Source organism: Triticum urartu, chromosome 5, assembly GCF_003073215.2.
Source record: "Triticum urartu cultivar G1812 chromosome 5, Tu2.1, whole genome shotgun sequence".
Classification (NCBI taxonomy): domain Eukaryota; kingdom Viridiplantae; phylum Streptophyta; class Magnoliopsida; order Poales; family Poaceae; genus Triticum; species Triticum urartu.
In genome coordinates this window covers 610,759,586-610,780,821 of record NC_053026.1, presented here as the reverse complement: position 1 = coordinate 610,780,821, position 21,236 = coordinate 610,759,586, and the positions used below count along the sequence as shown (strand labels likewise).

Sequence of the window (21,236 nt, the reverse complement as noted above, 5' to 3'; positions counted from 1 at the left end):
GACTAAAGGCCCTTACGAACCGGGACAACAGGCCCTTTTTCTACCAGTGCTCCGGTGTCCCTCGCTGCCGGCGTCCCCAACCGGGCAGCTCCGGGCTCAGCGACTAGGTAGCTGGGATCCTTCCAGCTTATTACCTTGCTCGCTGATGTCCCGACGGCTAAGGCCACAACAACTCGGATATGTGTCCCTCCAGTCCTCCCTTGCCGGCGCTGCTGGATGTCGTCGCCCCAAGATCCCCACGTGGTTCGCCCTGTCGCCCGCCCTACCCTGTATGCCTTAAAGTCTCCCCCTTTTGCCAGATCCTATGCTCACGGGCTCAGAGGCGATGCCACCCTCCAACGGCAGGTGCAGCCCCGCCAACCCCTTCCTAACATGGTGGTTCCGACCAGTGTTGGCCTCCCCATCTTTGATTTCGGACTCGGCGGCTATGGGATCGCTCAGCTTCAGGCCAGGGAGAGATCCATGCTCGGCTTGCCGTTGCTGATAGCGACGGCTCCAGCAGGTGTCGTTTTCCTTCTTGGAGGCACTGCCAAGGCCTTCAGCTGCACCCCTCTTCGAGCTCAGGGGAAACCCTAGGTCCGGGTTCCTCAGACCGGATAGTGACGTTGTCTCGGCGTCGTATTCCTTCTTGAAGGCACTATCTTGATCGCTCGCGGTGTCCCCGGTTTTGGCTCAGACGATGTTGGAGTTCTCGTTGGCTTGGCATCGCCGCCCATGGCTCGGGTTTGGTAGGTTTAGCTGTGTTGTATCCTCTGTATGGGCGGAGCATCCCTTGTCTCTCTGCTCCGGTCACCATATACACACTTGCTTGCGTTCGTGTCATGTGTTGTGTACCTGTGTACTCAGTCTAATCTTTCTATCAATGAAATGGCATGCAAGCTTTGCGTATTCACGAAAAAAATCTATATCAAATTGTTAGTTTAATGCCCTGCAGTGCACCATCCTGTGTGTCACAGCAACAACAGCTAAAATTACACATGAACCAGGCACGCCATAGAGGCATACACTGAAATGTGATTGGTTTAACATGCTTGATCTACAGTAATTAGTAACCTTTTGGTTACAACCACCAATCTTGTATGCCATGATGTACTCACGGCACTTAGAGCGCCCCGAGCAAACTCGACCCTGGTAGATATTTCTTAGCACTACATTTCGATTGTCTGAGAATGTATATATTTGATGTTGTAGATATTAATGTATTCTTCTATAGGTTCGGTAAAACTTAAACAAATTTAACTTAGAACAAAGCCAGAACTTCAATTATTTTGTAACGAAGGGGTAACATGCAGGCAATATTCTGGATTTAGTGTCGTTTAGAAGGCAATAGACACTAATACAACTTGTCCTACAATCATTTTACTCTTGGTCTATAGTTGCTGCCCTTCCTCCTTCTCCACATCATGCGTCACTTCTGATATTGATCCCTCTACATAATCTTCATAAAGATGCATTTGTTTACTACTGCCCTTTTTTCTTTTTTCCACATCATGCGTAGTATGCCTCCACCGTTTCATAAAGATGTAGTATTTGTTTACTGCGGTCACTGAAGGGCCTCTTCCAAACGGAATAATGTCTGCGGAAATATATAGTCCGAATTGACTCACTGAGCATTAGTCACCGAGTACTATTTTTTGTAGAGAATGTCCAAAAAGCATCCGAGTCACAAAGTTGGAAATATTGAAACCTTTTTATTTCTTTAGTAGAAATATAAATATGCTTTAGTTTTCGGCACGAGGCATATTCCACATCATCTTGTTGTCATACCGATCCATGCTATGCATGGCCAGGGCCTAGGCCGCCTAGCTGATCGTATGGTGAGCACGTCATCACGCACCGGGAACACGAGGGAACATTCACTCCTCGAGATTCTCGTTACTTTGATATATGCGGAAACAATATTTTAATTTTTTTCGGGAAAGAATCAAATATGTTATAAAAGTAAAACATTTCAAACATAATAAAAATTACGTTGAAATTCCGAGACCCCCAACAAGCACTACCGCCGACGCGCTGCTGTCGTCGTTCCCCTGCCGAGCTAGCTTGACCTTGTCCATGACAACCGGGAAGTCTTCGTGCATGCGCCCCTAAGGACTAGCACCATGTAGCCCCAGCCATAGCCTTCGTTGAACTCTTGCGTAGATCTGAAACAATTGATATCAAATCTTGCTACATGACGAGAAATCTTAACCTCACCGCCCCAAGGAGACGGCAGGAGTCTATGTCGGAGCTCCATCAACTACGTCCAAACAGACGAACTCGGGGAGGATCGAAGCCCGGAAAATAAACTTGAAGAAGAAGCGTCACCATCCGCCCGAGGGTCGTGCCTGCGAGGACTAAAAAAAACCTAATTTAAACTACTATATATCCGGAGCGGATGCGCCAAGATTCTCCTTCCCGCAACCGGCCAACGGAGTGGTGGGCAGAGGAGAGGCGAACCCACGGGCTCGCCAGTGAAGTGTGGAGTGAAAATTTTGCCCTAGCCGCCTAGGATTAGGATAGGAAACACTATTTTAAATCTTTTATCCGAGATAAATGATAGTTGAAGTATTACCATGTTTTATGTTGTCAAATATACACGATAAATAATCATGTAATTCTTGACACCTTGGCCAGTGTAGAAGTGCATGATCTAGCCAATGCAACCAAAAGACCGATCTGATGGAAGAGACTATGCAATACATTTATATGTCAACATTCTCCCTCACGCCTAAACGTGGACTGAAAGTGGGCTGCAATTTAATTGCGCCAGCTGGGTTTTGAACTCAAGATATCTTGACTCTGATACCATGTAGAAGTACATGCTCTAGCCAATGCAATCAAAAAAATCGATCTGATGAAAGAGACTAGCCAATACATTTATACGTCAACAGCCGGGAAGTGAAGCACCTCCTTTTTTGTAGGAAGATGAACAACCCTGAAATGAGTAATACAGCTAGTGCACATGCCTTTTCATTTGATGTTTAAGTGTTGGATGCTTCAAATCTATGCCAATATGCATTTGTGTAGACGCATGCATCATGCATTTTAACAAGTATACAAGCACCTTGGAACTGATAAAATACCTAGTTTGTTTCAATTATTGTGTCTTGCAGAGTGTAAATTTTTGCCGTTGTGAAGTATGCTGTAACAAAATGGTTAGACCTAAAAACTGCTGCTGCCTTTTTCAAACCTTGATTAAAGCGAGCGACCAGTGTGGTCTCCACATAGTGAAACATAAGTAAAATATTATTTGCTTAAGTGGATACCTATGAGTCATATCTGACCAAACCTTATGACAGCGAAGGTTTGATGAGGTGTCCTGACAGTGAAGGTTTGATGACGTGCCCCGATGGACAAGCAGTAGTATTTAAGCAACCATCTTTGAAATTCTAACAAACAAGAGTAATGGGGAGGACATCGCCTTATGTTGTTTCATTTCTCGTAAGGTTTATCTATGGGGTTATGCAGATACTCACCAAAGTTGCTTTAAACCAAGGTACAAGTACATACGTTCTTGTCTTCTACAGGCATGTAATAGCTACAATGGTGTTACTGCCCATTGCTTTTGCAACTGAAAGGTATGCAGATTTTTGGCTGCTTCTTTGCCTGGATCTGGATTTCATCTAGGAAGCATGAATTGAGATTTTATTTTTGCAGGAAAACCGCCCCACAACTGTCACACAAAGTCTGTCTGAAGCTATTTGTGCATGCATTATATGGGTAGGAAGTACGATGCAGAAGTGTTGTCTATACTTAATCATCTTGTTTATCAAATGGCATTGCTAGATAAAAAAATGGATTTGCAATGATGTATTATTTTCATAATTTTGTATTTTATTGGAATGGGTGTATTCATGTGAGGAATTGTGACTTGGAGTTGTTGGACATCTATCTAATACCGTAATTGTTTCATTATGCTGGTTATCCAAACTTTATATGTTTGAAGTTCTTTTATGTGCATCCATGTGTACCCTCGGATATAAAAAAAGTTACTTTATTTTCATTAGGATCATACCTCGGTCGTGTTGGTTTCAGTGTAGTATACCCATCACCTTCATCAATTGCAAGCCGGCCTTTCTGACAGAGAATTTCAGTTATATCATATTTAATCTATATTTCCAATATTTCCTCTTTGTGGGAAAGTAGCTATTTAGTTAGGTTAACTGATTTACTTTCGACAGAAATGTTATGCAAAGCTCAGAATTATGTAAATAGTTATTGTGTAAAATCGTACCATTTTTTTGGCTTACAACTGACCCTTGGTATTTCGTAGTTATCTTAACTGTTTCGTTTTCTTTATACATGTTACTCATCTTATTCTTGCAAATCTTTTACTAATAATCTTCTTTTAATTCATATCCCCAGGGTGTCTGCTTCTCTAAACATAGCATCTGTTGGCCTCAATTATGCTTCAGCAACTTCCGCTACTGCAGTACAAAATCTCCAACCAGTGTTAACTTTCTTTTTGGCTCTTCTGTTGGGGTATGCGTTTTTAATGATGATTGCATTACTTCCTTGAAGGCTAGGCCATTTTTTTTCTTCCGCTCATGACAATTAAATTTTAAACATGTCATAAAGCTAATGTTACTAAATTTGTATTTAGGATATCCATACATAAGTAACACGAATATGTTATATACACAAGAATAGCTTGCATATCCCGCAAAAAAGAGAGAAAAGAATAGCTTGCATAAATGTCTGATTATGAGACTCAGTGACATGCATAGTTGAGATTGTAATTTAGAGATGTTCTGCAGCCTAACGAAATGGTTATATTGTGATGTTTATAACTCTTCATGTTAAGATCACAGGAAAGAAAAATATTCCTTTTGCTCTAGGAAACTACACAATTGTTCAGAGAAAGAAATATAATAATTAATTCAGTTCTACATGTTGTATCAATAGCAAGATCATCGTAGACCCTACTACCAAACCCAACCTAGCCGGTCCTAAACCAGGCCCAAAAGCTTGCCTAACCATTTCCGTGCGGAAAACTGTAGGGGCCTAGTTAAGCCTAATTTCGACGACTGGACTCAGCTTCTATCAAACTTTAGACAAAGGGTGGAGGTAACATCTTTGAGTGATAATTTTCTCTCTCATTAACTTTGCTTCAATAAAATAATTACAGAGATTTATATTTATTTAGAGTGGGAGTGCTAATCAATTGCTATTGGTTATGTTCGCGTGAAATCAGTTGTTTAACATGAACCATTAGTTGTTGATTTTTTCTGTTGTTGATTGTTTTTGAGATTGCTAATGAACCATCAGTTGTGTAAACCTACTTCTGTGTAGATGTGAGTGCTTTGATGAACTTGGTGTAGTAACGATAGTGGGAGTGAAAAATAAGTTCGACTTGTTTTGCATACAATGTGAACTTTTATGATCAAAATTCCGTGGATCAGTGAGTGATTTGTCGTGCCACTTATGGTAGAATGGAGTCATTGAAACTAAAGAGCTTTCATGGGATTGTGAAAGTTTCTGGTATAGTGCTTTGTGCCGTTGGTGTTGCCGTACTAGCGCTATACCAAGGACCTGAGCTCAAATCCATCATCCACCACCCTCTTTTTCATCACACAAGGCGAGTTGATATTCATGCCTCAAGGAGCTGGATATTGGGAATTCTCCTGCAGTCTCTTGCGACTCTACTGTTTGCTCTTTGGACAGTGTTTCAGGTATGCATCTCCCCCTGTGCGCACATTCAGGTGTGTGTGTGTGCGCGCGTGCGTGTGTGTGTGTGTGTGTCATGTGTGTGTGTGTGTGTGTGTTTAGAAGCTAATTTATTCATGCTAAATTTAGCTTGCATGTTGCTTTCTAGGGCCCTTTGCTGGGGGAGTACCCGTCCATGCTGCTTAACACGACCCTGCAAATTGTCTTTGCGACCGTTCAATCTTTTTTCATGGCTCTTGTGATGGAGCGAGATTTTTCAAGATGGAAGCTGAGGCTGGATGTAGGTCTTGTCGCAATCATCTATTGTGTAAGTACAAGAATCCCCTCAACAGAAGCAAAAGCATCGATCGATTGATCGGAAGATCGTGTTTAAAATCCTAACCCCTGAAATTGCTTTACGTTGCAGGGAGTAGTTGTTTCCGCATTTTCAGGTTACCTGCTGATCTGGGTGATTGACAAGTCCGGCCCGGTATTCCTGGCCATGACAGTGCCCCTAACTTTTGTTATCACCATCGTTCTGTCACTCCTCATCGGAGAAGCAGTCACCCTTGGAAGGTGCATTGTCTTAACGTTTGCTCGGTAGACAGAAGACCTACAACAATTTTTATCTTCTTGAAATTTCTCTTCTGATGAACAGTGTAATAAGTGGCGCGCTGATGGTTGGTGGCCTGTACAATGTTCTATGGGGGAAGAGGATAGAGCAAGTAGCTCTCAGCAAGCAAGGAGGCATTGAAGCAAATGCAGCAAGCTTTGATTTGGAGGAACAAGAAAGCGGCGCACCAGTTCCATTAACGCGAGATTCGGTCAAGCGGTGCGAAGGAGAAGACTGACATGTGGTGCGAAGGAGAAGACTGACATGTGGCAAGCTTTGAAACTCTGAGCAGCAAGCTTTATTATTTGGTGGTTGCCTCAAGCAATCCCCATTAGGCAGCTTTAGGATCATTTGACTCGGAGATTGTGGGGAGTGGTAGAGCAATGGGTTCTCTTCCTATCTTGTTCTAGTGCATACATAGGCAGAGATCATGAACTTAAGCTAATGCCCGCTTCGTATTCATAACTCAGATAATTAAGTCCTACCTTAAGTTTCACGGGTTAGTCAAATTTGTTCTAGCATGTCGCTTTAGCGGGCCTTAGCGGAATGTCGCTCTGATCCTTATCTGTAACCACCACAATCCATGCTTCGACTGTGAGCAACTGTAATATTTTTCTTTACTAGTACTAAATTTTACAGATGTTGTTTTAGATTCTGACTTTCTGCCATCTTGCACAAGTTTACGCATCCAACGAACTACAAAAAAAAGGCAACTGTAACCCTTTCCTTTCCTAATACCCTTGTTTAAGGATTTTTAAACTCCTCATAATTGACATTGATTGACTGTTGAGAAGAGTCATCCCATGGAACTGAAGTTGGCATTTGTCTCTAAACCAGAACAATATAGTTTACTATCAAAATAGCTACCATAATTTCACATATGTCGCTGGATCCTTTCTTCTTTAATTTTTGCCTTTACTATTCTCAATTTACTTCCGAAATGAGTGTAAATTATGCTTTGCGTATACTTCGTTTGCCCACATAGTATATTTTTGTTTTATCTTACCATACAACCCGCCTTCAGTTAGGGCTCCATATAAACATGAAACAAAAATGACGAAATATTTACTGCCATCAATAGCCTCAATGAAACACCAAAACAACAGTCATGTTGTATAGAAGGTATACATGAAAAAGGGCATACCTTAAAGAGTCATCAGCCTGTCGGGAGTTATCTACCAGACCCATAGTGTAGTTGCTTGGCAAACTAACACGGCAGAAGGAGATACTTATGATTCAAGGGGCTCTCTGCTGCAGTCTCGAAAAACAATGTCAGAGCAGGAAGGACACCAACAAAAATGTAAGTCATGGGAGTTGATTAAGAGCCAGGTGTTGTTTCTGACAGATAGTTGTAAGATGGGTCCCTGGAAATGCAAAGTAACATGAAGCACTTGTACGTAGATGCATAAGTATGACATAATAAATTCTATTGTTTTCAATAGTAAATTTTCGGAGTGAGATAGTACTCAAGAAAAAGGGAATTGGATCAATATTTGGCATCCCTGACATGCTCAAAAGGCCAGACCAATACTGTTTGATAATAAAATTCAACGGAAACTATTTTATGAAGCAAAAAATATAGATGTGTGAGCAATCAAACATAGTACCATGAGGTTACTATTCTCAAGAAGGTGTATAGCTATAGCTGAAAGCCCTTAATAAACTCAAAAGAGAAATGTGAGATGGAACTGTTAGACCCAGTATAGAAGTTGACACATTTTGTGAGATCATTTATTAGATATACTCCTGAATTAATGGCATATAGCATTTTCATGTCAGAAAATTATACAGTGGAAGGGGTCACCCCCTCCATTACTTTGTGTATAATATAGATTTCCTCCTAGAACGTATAAATAATATGAAATGTCTCTTGACATCCTGTTATAAAATGAGAAGACTAATTGAGGCTCAATTTAGGCAACAATTGAGTCGCGTGCTATCATAATAGAACAATCATAAGGATGGAAGGTGCCTTTTGTACTCTCTTTGAGGTGCATTGAGTTAGATCAAGATTTACTGTAGTATCCATAACTAAGCAGAGTAAGAGTGCACTAAACTTTTTGCACATGAAAAAAGGACGAAAATATTTATAAGTTCAAGATATGAAAGAGAATGAAATCTGGGGAAAAATCATCTGAGTGAAATTGATAAGGTTACCAAACTATATTGCATAGAAACATAAACTTTTAAAAGGCACACCATTAATGTAGTTCTTATATTTAAAATATGCCTGTAAGTTCATATAGAGCTATAATCTGCCATCTTGATAGCACATAGGAACCCCTCTAGAAGAATATTGTCAGGCAGGAAGTCCTACAAAAGAAACCAGATGCCAGTTTAGAGAATATTTCCCAAAGTCAGATCTAATACATGTTCACGCAATTCATACTCAGAGCAATTCTTACAACAAATGTTTTATCTTGCGCGGCATTTTATGACACAACTGACGAGTGCCACTCTGTTTCATCAGCCAAAGCTACCATTATATTCTCAATCTTTCAACAGGTAAAAAGAAATGGTGGGATTACTTACCCCCTTGTAGTTTCCAGCAGGTTCATCTCTGATAAAATCGACTGTGTCTGAGATATATGAAGTGAGAACTTCAGCTCAACACAAGTGGGCTTAAGAATTACTCAAATTCAATTCGTGCAGAAGCAACAGACTGGCCGACCTCGTATTTCTCGTGAGCTCAATGTAACTGTCATTACAGTATCTACCTTAATAGTGTTTGAGTGAAATTGAAAACTGAGAAGTAGAACATGTATCTAATAACATCCTGTTTATCTGACCAATCAGCTAATTTCGATCTGGACAACCTACAACAATGAAGAAGATACATGCTTCAGTATACCCCCTATTTCATTTCGTGTCTTGAACGCCTGCAGAGATGCATTTTACGTTTTGCTAGGGCACTCTCAACAAAACGCCAGCAGCGCAGTCTCTTTGGCTCAAGTATCACCAGTAGTCTTTGCAGGAACATGCTCCATCCTTGAAATGGTGAAACCGAATCCGGTCCCTAACAATGATCTCAACACCATAGAGCTCTGATATGAGCTTGGTGATAGTATGGCAGTCTTTGCACACCCTCAGGTTCTTCAGGATCCGAATAGGTGCACCGGGTGTCGCCTTGAGTAAACCAAACGATATGGCTAGCCGCTCACTGTGCAAGCGGAGGGCGGCGCCCTTGGTATGGTCCATGCCAGCAACCATACGAGCCTCTGATAAGTCTGGCTTGTATCCAGAGGACGCAAGCCTCTGCTGGATCTCATCCAGCTTCGCATATATCTCCTCCGACCGAGGGTGTGACGTGTCGCCTGCGACAAACTGATGAACCAGGCCATCCATTTCAATGGAGCTGAACCCTGGCTCCTTTTTGAGACCCTCGTCGCTCATCAACCGCCGGACCATGCCCACATCGTTCCACTTCTGTGCGAATGCGTAGACCCTCGAGAGCAGGACGTAGACACCACTAACAGCATCATCCGGAACATCGAGTGCCAGCTTGGCCATGGCCTCGCTAAGCTCTACCCCGGCGTTCTGCCTGGAGCATGCGTCTAGAAGGCTCCTCCAGATGATGGCATCAGGCCGGCAGTTCATGCCAGACACGACATCCAGGGCCTCTTCGATGAAGCCAGCTCGTGCCAATATGTCCACCATGCACCCGTAGTGCTCGATCCTCGGCTTGATCCTGTACTCGCTGACCATCATCTGGAAGTATCTTCTGCCTTCCTCCACCATCCCGCCATGGTTGCACGCGCTAAGAACAGCGACGAACGTGATTGCGTTCGGCACAACATTCTCCACCCGCGTCATCCGATCAAACAGCTCCACGGACTCACGCACGCATCCGTGGTTGGCGAGCGTGAGGATCGCCACGTTCCACGACGTGATGTCCCGCTCGGGCATCCGGTCGAACACCTGCCGCGCGAGCTCGACGGCTCCGCACTTGCCGTAAAGGTCGACGAGCGAGTTGTTGATGAGCACGTCGCGGGACACGTCGCCGTGGCCCCCGAGCTCGCGCAGCAGCAGCGCGTGCGCGTAGACCCCGAGCGAGAGCGCGCCCGCGCCGGCGCACGCGCCGAGGACGCTCTGCACGGTGTAGGCGTCGGGCGCGAGGGTCGTGTCCCGCTGCATCTCCCGGAAGAGGTCGAGCGCGCCGAGGTGGTCGCCGTTGCTGGCGAGCGCGTCGATGGCGGTGTTCCAGGAGACGAGGGACTTGGCGGGGATGAGCCGGAAGAGCGCGAGCGCGGCGTCGGGGAGGCCGCAGGAAGCGTAGAGGTGGAGGAGGGAGTTGGCGACGACGGTGTGGGCTGGGGCGAGCGCGAGCTTGGCCGCTAGCGCGTGGAGCTGGCGGCCCTCGGGGAGCGCGGAGAGGAAGGAGGCGGCGGAGAGCGCCGCCGGGAGGGAGAAGTGCGGGGGCGGCGGGGACGGGGAGGCGTGGAGGGAGCGGAAGAGGAGGAGCGCGCGGTGGGCGAGGTCCGCGCGGCGGGAGCGCGCGAGCGAGCGGAGGAGCTGGACGGAGGAGGAGGAGGAGGATGAGGATGAGGGGCTCCGGTGAGTGGAGGTGTTGGGAAGCGGCGTGGCGGCGAGGGAGGGGAGCATCGTTGGCGCGGCGGCGGCGGCGAGGCCGAGTCGGGCATGGCGACGGCGGGGCCAGGTGAGGTGGATATGGTGGTGGTTTGTGTGATTGTGTGGACAGCAGCGCGGTTTTCTTTTTTTTTGAAGAAAAACATCTGCTTTATTAATTGGAAATAATGATTACACCTATGTAAAAAGAGGTACAATATTCTGTAGACTCTTCAAACCGATCTCTAGTCACAGAAAATTTCGCTAGCCTAGCAAGTTCGTCAGCAACCTTATGAGCCAATGTTCGAATCTAGTCAAAGAAAAATCACATGCCATGAAGTAGTAATCATCAAAGACTGCCGCCGCAACTCTCGCAGATTGTCCTCCATTTTGTGTCAATAACTTCCATATTATCATAGTTAATAAAAAGACGGTTGCATTCTGCCTTTTGTGCAAGAACTAAACCAAACCTAAGAGTCGTCGCTTCTACTGTCAGTACATCAGCACACCAATCGATCTTCTAGTTTTCGCTAACAATGAATTTTCCTTTGTCATCTTTAACGGCAGCGCGGGTTTGGGGCCGCGCGTCCATGGGGTAGTAGGTGGGGCGGATTTTCTACCGGCCGTCGGTAGAGAAGAAGTAGTGTCGTCCTTGCGGCCAAAGGTAATTTTTCTAGTGCTTTTTGTGGGTTTTAATTTTAGAAGATGGACGATATGTAGATTAAATCGCTCATTTTTTTAGATGGATAATAATTGGAGTTCGTCATCAGAGTCGGAGTCTGATGATTCCGACATAGAGAAAAAAATTGGCAATGTCAAGCACCTCGTCTTGTTACATCTCGTCAATGAATTGGAGGCAGGCAAGACGAGAAAACGTTGAGGATCGACGGTTGGTCGTCTTTGCATTCTGCGCAATCAAGCACTCGGCCATTTCATGCTCATGAAAGATTACTTCACCGAGGTACCGATCTATCTGACTCACCTCTTTCATATGCGTTATCTAATGCATAGATCTCTTTTTGTTCACATTGTGGAAGCTTGTGAGCAAAACTGCTGTTTTTTTCACTCGCCCAAGGAATGCATCCGGTTTGGTTGTGCTTAGTTCGTACCAAAAGATATCGACGACAATGAGACTGATAGCATATGACATTCCGACTGACTACACTGATGAGTATCTTCACATTGGAGAAGATACCATGCTCAAATGCATGCAGGTATTTGCCAAGGTTTTGATCCGGGTTTTTGTCCGAGTATCTCCGAGCTCCCAATGAGGAGGACACAAAGAAGTTGATGGTTATGAATGAAGCAAGAGGATGGTCGGACATACTTGGGAGCATCGATTGCATGCATTGTGGGTGGAAGAACAGCCCTATGACTTAGCACAAGCAGTACACCTTCCATCGTCGTGATCCCACTATTATGCTTGAAAGTCGTGGCTTCGCTGGACTTGTGGATTTGACATTGCTTATCTGGTTTGTCGGGTTCTCTCAATGAAATCAATGTATTGCAGGTCACGTCTTTTTGCTCGGCTTGCTACTGGAGATGCTCCGGGTTGCAACTACATCGTCAATGAACATGACTATACCATGGAGTATTATGTTGTCGACGGTATCTATCCTTTGTGGTCAAAATTTGTGAAAACCATTAGTAAGTCAAAAGGTAAGAAGCAAACTATTTTTGCCCAAGAACAAGAAGCATGCTGAAAGGATATTGAGAGGGCATTTGTTGTGTTGCAAGCTCGGGTTGCCATTGTTCGAGGTCCTGCTCGCTTCTGGGATACAAAATTCCTCTCAAATATCATGACTGCATGTGATATGCTACACAACAAGATTATCGAGGATGTGAAGGATATAGACATGAGTTTTTCTATGACAATATTGGTAGCCATGTCAAGCCTGCCAGGAACCCGGATCGGATCCTTGCATTTCTAGAGACCTGCGGAAAGATTGAGGACAATACCACACACACCCCAGCTCCGTGATGATCTCATTGAGCACCAGCGACAACTGTATGAGAGGTAGACTTTCATTTTATTCATTTGACCTTATTTGTATTCACGTGTGATTTGAACCATTCTATCCATTTTGGACCATTCGTATTATTTCAATTATTCAGATTTGAACATTTGTATCAAATGAGATGATTGTTGTATTGTATGATATTTAAACATTAACAAGTTTGATTTATATTGCCGTTGTATTAAGATTATGTTAATCAAAATCATGAATTTACTGAAGAGAAAGAAATTTGGTTTGAAGTATCACGACCGCAAACTAGTTTTCAAGGGTGGCGGGATGTGCTTTTCTAGGAGCTGCTAGAGATGCTCTTAATCAACCATGTGTATTGCATTCAGCGTCGACAATGCTAGCTATCTCCATAGAAACAAGAGTATGACTCACCACATTCATATGCGTACTTATTTTAGTTGGACTAATGTTCCTTTTTAAAGTCATAATGCCTATGATCTCATTTGTATGAAACGCGTGCCTCAATCTGTCCACGTATTTGGATTGCACCATCTTCGGCGGCTGGACGCAATCCGTCCGAACAAACAACGGTAGGCCCGACCAGTGGAGAGAAAGCCGAAGCCCTTCTTCCATCGCTGCCATTTGAGCTTCTAGGGGGTTACCACAATTGAATGGCATCCTCGTCGGTCGTCACTGCGCAGCCTCTTCTTTGTGTTATAGTAGAAGTAAACGAGACAATCAACCGGATGTAATAATAGTGAATGGTATCTCTCTTTCATTGATAGCGATGTTTATATCCAAGTTAGGGGACGCAACCAGAGTATACGTTCGTTCCATACAGATGCGACGGTTAGCATTAGTGCTAACTGCCTGACAGTTAACAAGGGGAAATTTACCCCATAATTAACACATGTTAATTAACTCTAACAACCCCCTAACCTACACTTGTCCATATAGCATCATCATCTTGAAAAGCTCCTCAAAAACCCTGTGGAAAAAAATATGAGGAGATATGTGTTTGATATGTTGCTAAAACTCCTTCAAATCCAATGGGAAAATAGAAAAAAGACGCAACATATACTGGTTATTGTCTCTTTTAACTCAATATGAGAAAACTCATAGAATTAAGAGAACAATAAATATGTCGTATATACTTTCCTAAAAACTCTGGTGGGGAAAACAGAAAGTATGACATATGGTTGTGTGTTGATATTACCTCATTAAAAACCTTTATGAGAACCTGTAAAGTAAACTCACGGAGGAAAAAACAGTATAATATGATGCTTTGAACAAGAGCAATTCAAGAAGATACTCCCCCTAATTCTTGCAAATTCCGGAGCCATCACATACCAGTTCCATGAACATATTTCTAGAATGTAGAAGTTGGTAAAGACTTGGTGAACAAACCAGTCACATGATTCGACTTGCAAGATATGCAATATAAAGATATTGCTTATTACATAACCTGTTTGCATCCGGATAACACAAGCAACATTATCTTTGAGATAATGGTTGGTGGATGTTACCACGAGGTCTATTTCGAAGACTTTCATGGGATGGCTACCACACCTAACAGGAACACAAAGCTTGTCTATGATCTAACAAAGTAAGGATCTTGTCGTGGGCATTGACCACGGGTAGCCTCATCCATACCCCTTGTCATTTCAAGACATCGGGGCTAGCCCAGCCCCTCGAGCCTAGCGACAAGCGGCAGGCTTCCATAAGACGGTGCCCCTTTAAGAAGGCAGCCAGGACCAAACGGCCGACACCTAGAAGACGGAGCATCCTTAGAAGACGGCTCGGGGAGCGGGCCGGCCTGTCCTCTCCCTCGGAGTCTGCACTCAACCACTGCGACAAGACAGGGCATGGCTACAGGGCCACCTGCCTCCCCCCAAATCCCGGAGGAGCGTGGCTACCGTGTGAACTGACCAAGCGGACACCCCCTTGGCAGGCGCAGGACTGTAGCCATGCGACTCATGACATGGCCCTCGTCAGCGAGGGTTATGCTACAGCAAATGACGGTCAGGTCGGCAGGCCCTACCTGTCTGTGAGATCCCAAGAGACGGCGCCTCCCTAGAAGACGGCCTCGTGGGGCGGGCCGACCTCCAGCAGCCGGCGCACCCCTCTCCTCAGAGTCCACACTCACCAACTTCGACAAGACGAAGCATGACTATAGTGTGCGCTAACCAAGCGGCCACTAGACCCGCCATACGCGGGACTGTAGCCATGCGATCCACAACGCGGCCTCCATCATCAAGTACAAAGCTACAACAAAAGGCAATCAGCGTGCCCCGCAGGCGGCGGGCCCTACTTGTCGGCCGGATTCTCGGCAGCCGATGGGGCCCCTCCAAAGGCAGGCCCCAGCAGCCGTTGGAGAACCCGACGACCCTAGACACTGACGTCCGGGTCCTACACCCGGTCGTATTACCATTGTACCCCTGCGGGTTGGCCGATAAAACCCCCAGGGCTCACCCATGCAAAGGGTTTAGCCCTCATCCCCCCCCCCACACACACACCACCTGCCCTTCTTCCTCCTCTAGCAACATAGCTCAAGGAGCAATCTTGTAGCCACCATTTGATCATAGTCATCATGCGGAGACCCCGCAGAGCAAGACTAGGGGTGTTATCTCTCCGGAGAGCCCTGAACCTGGGTACATCTCGTGTGTGATCGAGATCGTGCTCACTCCCGCTTCTGGAGCCTGACGACGTCCTCTTGGCCCCATCCATGATAAGCCACCCCTGGCATTTGACGTGAGATTACCACGACAGATTTGATCGGTGTATCCAATGATATTGGTATCCATATTTCTCTGGAAATGAAAGGTTAGGACAAGATGTTTGAGGCATTGGAGATATCGAAAGATATTCTTTAGTCTCAACCAATTGTGTTTGGTGGATCCAATGCATTCACTGTGATATGGAACCTTAGGTCCCAATATCTTATTTCCATCTCTTCATGGTCTAGATGAATCTTCCTCTACGCCCAGAGAACGAATAACCATGGAAATTATGGATGGATATGACTTGTCCACAATCAATTTCTCCAATATAATCTGGATATAGACAACATGGTGTACCATAATGTATGTGGGAAGGTGATAACCCACAAGTATAGGGGATCGCAACAGTTTTCGATAAGTAAGAGTGTCGAACCCAACGAGGAGCTAAAGGTAGAACAAATATTCCCTCAAGTTCTATCGACCACCGATACAACTCTACGCACGCTTGACGTTCACTTTACCTAGAACAAGTATGAAACTAGAAGTACTTTGTAGGTGTTGTTGGATAGGCTTGCAAGAAAGTAAAGAGCACGAAAATAAAACTAGGGGCTGTTAAGGTAAAGAAGCAACTAAAGTAAATATAGCGAGTGTGTAGAAGTGGTGGTAGGAGTTGCAAAATTGTCCCTAAGCAATTGACTACTTTACTAGACCGATAGCAAGTATTATGTGGGAGAGGCCATTGCTAGCATGTCATCCCTGACTTGGAATTCTATGCACTTATGATTGAAACTATTAGCAAGCATCCACAACTACTAACGTTCATTAAGGTAAAACCCAACCATAGCATTAAGATAAATTGGTCCCCCTTCAATTCCGTATGCATCAATTTCTATGCTAGGTTGAAGCTTCTGTCACTCTTGCCCTCCAATACATAGTCCTATCAACATACAACTAACCCTATGGTGTGATCCACGCGCGCAATCATATGATGGGCACCAAAGGACAGCAACATAACCACAAGCAAATTAAATCAATCATAGCAATTCATCAACCACCAATAGGACAACGAAAATCTACTCAGACATCATAGGATGGCAACACATCATTGGATAATAATATGAAGCATAAAGCACCATGTTCAAGTAGAGGGTACATCGGGTTGCGGGAGAGTGGACCGTTGTAGATAGAGGGGGGAAGGTGATGGATATGTTGGTGAAGATGGCGGAGGTGTTGGTGAAGATCGCGGTGATGATGATGATGGCCACGGCGGCGTTCCGGCGCCACCGGAGGAGAGGGGGAGAGGGGCCCCCTTCTTCCTCTTCTTCCTTGACCTCCTCCCTAGATGGGAGAAGGGTTTCCCCTCTGGTCCTTGGCCTCCATGGCATGGGAGGGGCGAGAGCCCCTCCGAGATTGGATCTATCTCTCTGCTTCTATCTGGTTTTGCGTTCTCAGATTCTTCCCTTTCACCGTTTCTTATATTCCCGGAGATCCATAACTCCGACTGGGCTGAAATTTTAACACGATCTCTATCCGTAAATTAGCTTTCTTGTGGCGAAAGAAGGGCTCCAACCGCCTTACGGGGTGGCCACGAGGGTCAGGGGCGCGCCTGACACCCTGGGGCGCGCCCCCCTACCTCGTGCCCCCCTCGGGCACCGTCTCGCGATGATTCGACTTCCCAAAATTCATAAATATTCCAAAATAAATCTCTGTTAGTTTTTATTCCATTTGGTATGGGTTTTCTGCGAAACAAAAAACATGCAACAAACAGGAACTGGCACTAGGCACTGGATCAATATGTTAGTCCCAAAAATAGTATAAAAAGTTGACAAAAAGTATATGAAAGTTGAATAATATTGGCATGAAACAATCAAAAATTATAGATACGACGGAGACGTATCAGCATCCCCAAGCTTAATTCCTGCTCGTCCTTGAGTAGGTAAATGATAAAAAAGATAATTTTTGATGTGCAATGCTACCTAGCATAATCTTGATCATGTATCTAATCATGGCATGAATATTAAGACACGAGTGATTCAAGGCAATAGTCTATCCTTTGACATAAAAACAATAATACTTCAAGCATAACAATATAGTCTGGCTATGCTCCATCTTCACCACACAAAATATTCACATCATGCACAACCCCGATGACAAGCCAAGCAATTGTTTCATACTTTTGATGTTCTCAAACCTTTTCAACTTTCACGCAATACATGAGCGTGAGCCATGGACATAGCACTATAGGTGGAATAGAATATGATGGTGGAGAAGACAAAAAGGAGAAGATAGTCACACATCAACTAGGCGTATCAACGGGCTATGAGATGCCCATCAATAGATATCAATGTGAGTGAGTAGGGATTGCCATGCAACGGATGCACTAGAGCTATAAGTGTATGAAATCTCTAACTGAAACTAAGTGGGTGTGCATCCAACTCGCTTGCTCATGAAGACCTCGGGCATTTGAGCAAGCCCATCATCGGAATATACAAGCCAAGTTCTATAATGAAAATTCCCACTAGTATATGAAAGTGATAACTCAAGAGACTCTCTATATGAAGAACATGGTGCTACTTTGAAGCACAAGTGTGAAAAAAGGATAGTAGCACTGCCCCTTCTCTCTTTTTCTCTCATTTTTTTGTTTTTTTATTATTTTTATTTTATTTTTTTATTTTTTGGTGGGCTTCTTTGGCCTCTTTTTTTGGGCTTCTTTGGCCTCTTTTATTTTTTTATAAAGTCCGGAGTCTCATCCCGACTTATGGGGGAATCATAGTCTCCATCATCCTTTCCTCACTGGGGCAATGCTCTAATAATGATGATCATCACACTTTTATTTACTTACAACTCAATATTACAACTCAATGTCTAGAACAAAGTATGACTCTATATGGATGCCTCCGGCGGTGTACCGGGATGTGCAATGATCTAGCGTAGCAATGACATCAAAAAACGGACAAGCCATGAAAACATCATGCTAGCTATCTTACGATCATGCAAAGCAATATGACAATAAATGCTCAAGTCATGTATATGATGATGATGGAAGTTGCATGGCAATATATCTCGGAATGGCTATGTAAATGCCATGATAGGTGGGTATGGTGGCTGTTTTGAGGAAGGTATATGGTGGGTTTATGGTACCGGTGAAAGTTGCGCGGTACTAGAGAGGCTAGCAATGATGGAAGGGTGAGAGTGCGTATAATCCGTGGACTCAACATTAGTCATAAAGAACTCACATACTTATTGCAAAAATCTATTAGTCATCGAAACAAAGTACTACGCGCATGCTCCTAGGGGGATAGATTGGTAGGAAAATACCATTGCTCGTCCCCGACCGCCACTCATAAGGAAGACAATCAATAAATAAATCATGCTCTGACTTCGTTACATAACGGTTCACCATACGTGCATGCTACAGGAATCACAAACCTCAACACAAGTATTTCTACAATCCACAACTACCCACTAGCATGACTCTAATATCACCATCTTTATATCACAAAACTATTGCAAGGAATCAAACATATCATATTCAGTGATCTACAAGTTTTATGTAGGATTTTATGACTAACCATGTGAATGACCAGTTCCTGTCATCTCTCTAAATAGATATAAGTGAAGCACGAGAGTTTAATTCTTTCTACAAAAGATATGCCTATGCTCTAACAAATATAAGTGAAGCAAAAGAGCATTCTACAAATGGCGGTTGTCTAAGTGAAGAGAAACAGGCAATCCAAACTTCAAATGATATAAGTGAAGCACATGAAGCATTCTATAAATCAACCAAGGACTATCTCATACCAGCATGGTGCATAAAAATAAAAATAAAAACCTAAATGCAAAAGACGCTCCAAGACTTGCACATATCGCATGAACGAAACGAATCCGAAAACATACCGATATTTGTTGAAGAAAGTGTTGGGGAACGTAGTAATTTCAAAAAAATTCCTACGCACACGCAAGATCATGGTGATGCATAGCAACGAGGGGAGAGTGTGATCTACGTACCTTGTAGATCGACAACGGAAGCGTTTGGTTGATGTAGTCGTACGTCTCCACGGCCCGATCGATCAAGCACCGAAACTACGGCACCTCCGAGTTCTAGCACACGTTCAGCTCGATGACGATCCCCGGACTCCGATCCAGCAAAGTGTCGGGGAAGAGTTCTGTCAGAACGACGGCGTGGTGACGATCTTGATGTACTACCGTCGCAGGGCTTCGCCTAAGCACCGCTACAATATTATCGAGGACTATGGTGGAAGGGGGCACCGCACACGGCTAAGAATATGATCACGTGGATCAACTTGTGTGTTTCTGGGGTGCCCCTGCCTCCGTATATAAAGGACCAAAGGGGGGGTGCGGCCGGCCTAGGAGAGGCGCGCCAGGAGAGTCCTACTCCCTCTGGGAGTAGGATTCCCCCCCCCCCCCAATCCTAGTTGGAATAGGATTCGCGGAGGGGGGGAAAGAGAGAGGGTGGCCGTCCCCCTCTCCTTGTCCTATTCGGACCAATGGAGGGGAGGGGCGTGCGGCCCACTTTGGGCTGCCCCTTCTCTTTTCCACTAAGGCCCACTATGGCCCATATAGCTCCCGGGGGGTTCCGGTAACCTCCCGGTACTCCGGTAAAATCCCGATTTCACCCGGAACACTTTCGATATCCAAACATAGGCTTCCAATATATCAATCTTTATGTCTCGACCATTTCGAGACTCCTCGTCATGTCCGTGATCACATCCGAGACTCCGAACAAACTTCGGTACATCAAAATGCATAAACTCATAATTAAACTGTCATCGTAACCTTAAGCGTGCGGACCCTACGGGTTCGAGAACAATGTAGACATGACCGAGACACGTCTCCGGTCAATAACCAATAGCGGAACCTGGATGCTCATATTGGCTCCTACATATTCTACGAAGATCTTTATCGGTCAGACCGCATAACAACATACGTTGTTCCCTTTGTCATCGGTATGTTACTTGCCCGAGATTCGATCGTCGGTATTCCAATACCTAGTTCAATCTCGTTACCGGCAAGTCTCTTTACTTTTTCTGTAATACATCATCCCGCAACTAACTCATTAGTTGCAATGCTTGCAAGGCTTAAGTGATGTGCATTACCGAGAGGGCCCAGAGATACCTCTCCGACAATCGGAGTGACAAACCCTAATCTCGAAATACGCCAACCCAACATTTACCTTTGGAGACACCTGTAGAGCTCCTTTATAATCACCCAGTTACGTTGTGACGTTTGGTAGCACACAAAGTGTTCCTCCGGCAAACGGGAGTTGCATAATCTCATAGTCATAGGAACATGTATAAGTCATGAAGAAAGCAATAGCAACATACTAAACGATCGGGTGCTAAGCTAATGGAATGGGTCATGTCAATCAGATCATCCACTTAATGATGTGATCCCGTTAATCAAATAACAACTCATTGTTCATGGTTAGGAAACATAACCATCTTTGATTAATGAGCTAGTCAAGTAGAGGCATACTAGTGACACTTTGTTTGTCTATGTATTCACACATGTATTATGTTTCCGGTTAATACAATTCTAGCATGAATAATAAACATTTATCATGATATAAGGAAATAAATAATAACTTTATTATTGCCTCTAGGGCATATTTCCTTCAGTCTCCCACTTGCACTAGAGTCAATAATCTAGATTACAGTAATGATTCTAACACCCATGGAGCCTTGGTGCTGATCATGTTTTGCTCGTGGAAGAGGCTTAGTC

The 21,236-nt window shown here is 44.4% G+C and overlaps 2 protein-coding genes across 2 annotated transcripts; one reads left to right on the top strand and one right to left on the bottom strand.

The window, feature by feature from the left end:
- The first annotated feature begins 1,867 nt into the window (after positions 1 to 1,867).
- Positions 1,868 to 8,767, top strand: LOC125511222 (WAT1-related protein At5g64700-like). Its single transcript, XM_048676544.1, has 7 exons — positions 1,868 to 3,560; positions 3,640 to 3,702; positions 4,348 to 4,464; positions 5,414 to 5,654; positions 5,798 to 5,956; positions 6,056 to 6,204; positions 6,287 to 8,767. The coding sequence occupies exons 1-7, from the start codon at positions 3,388 to 3,390 to the stop codon at positions 6,477 to 6,479; spliced, it is 1,095 nt and encodes a 364-aa protein (XP_048532501.1). The 5' UTR covers positions 1,868 to 3,387; the 3' UTR covers positions 6,480 to 8,767.
- A 121-nt stretch (positions 8,768 to 8,888) lies between these two features.
- Positions 8,889 to 10,940, bottom strand: LOC125511221 (pentatricopeptide repeat-containing protein At1g59720, chloroplastic/mitochondrial). The gene has a single exon (XM_048676543.1). It carries the CDS (start codon positions 10,841 to 10,843, stop codon positions 9,197 to 9,199), a length of 1,647 nt encoding a protein of 548 aa, XP_048532500.1. The 5' UTR covers positions 10,844 to 10,940; the 3' UTR covers positions 8,889 to 9,196.
- Positions 10,941 to 21,236: the final 10,296 nt, after the last annotated feature.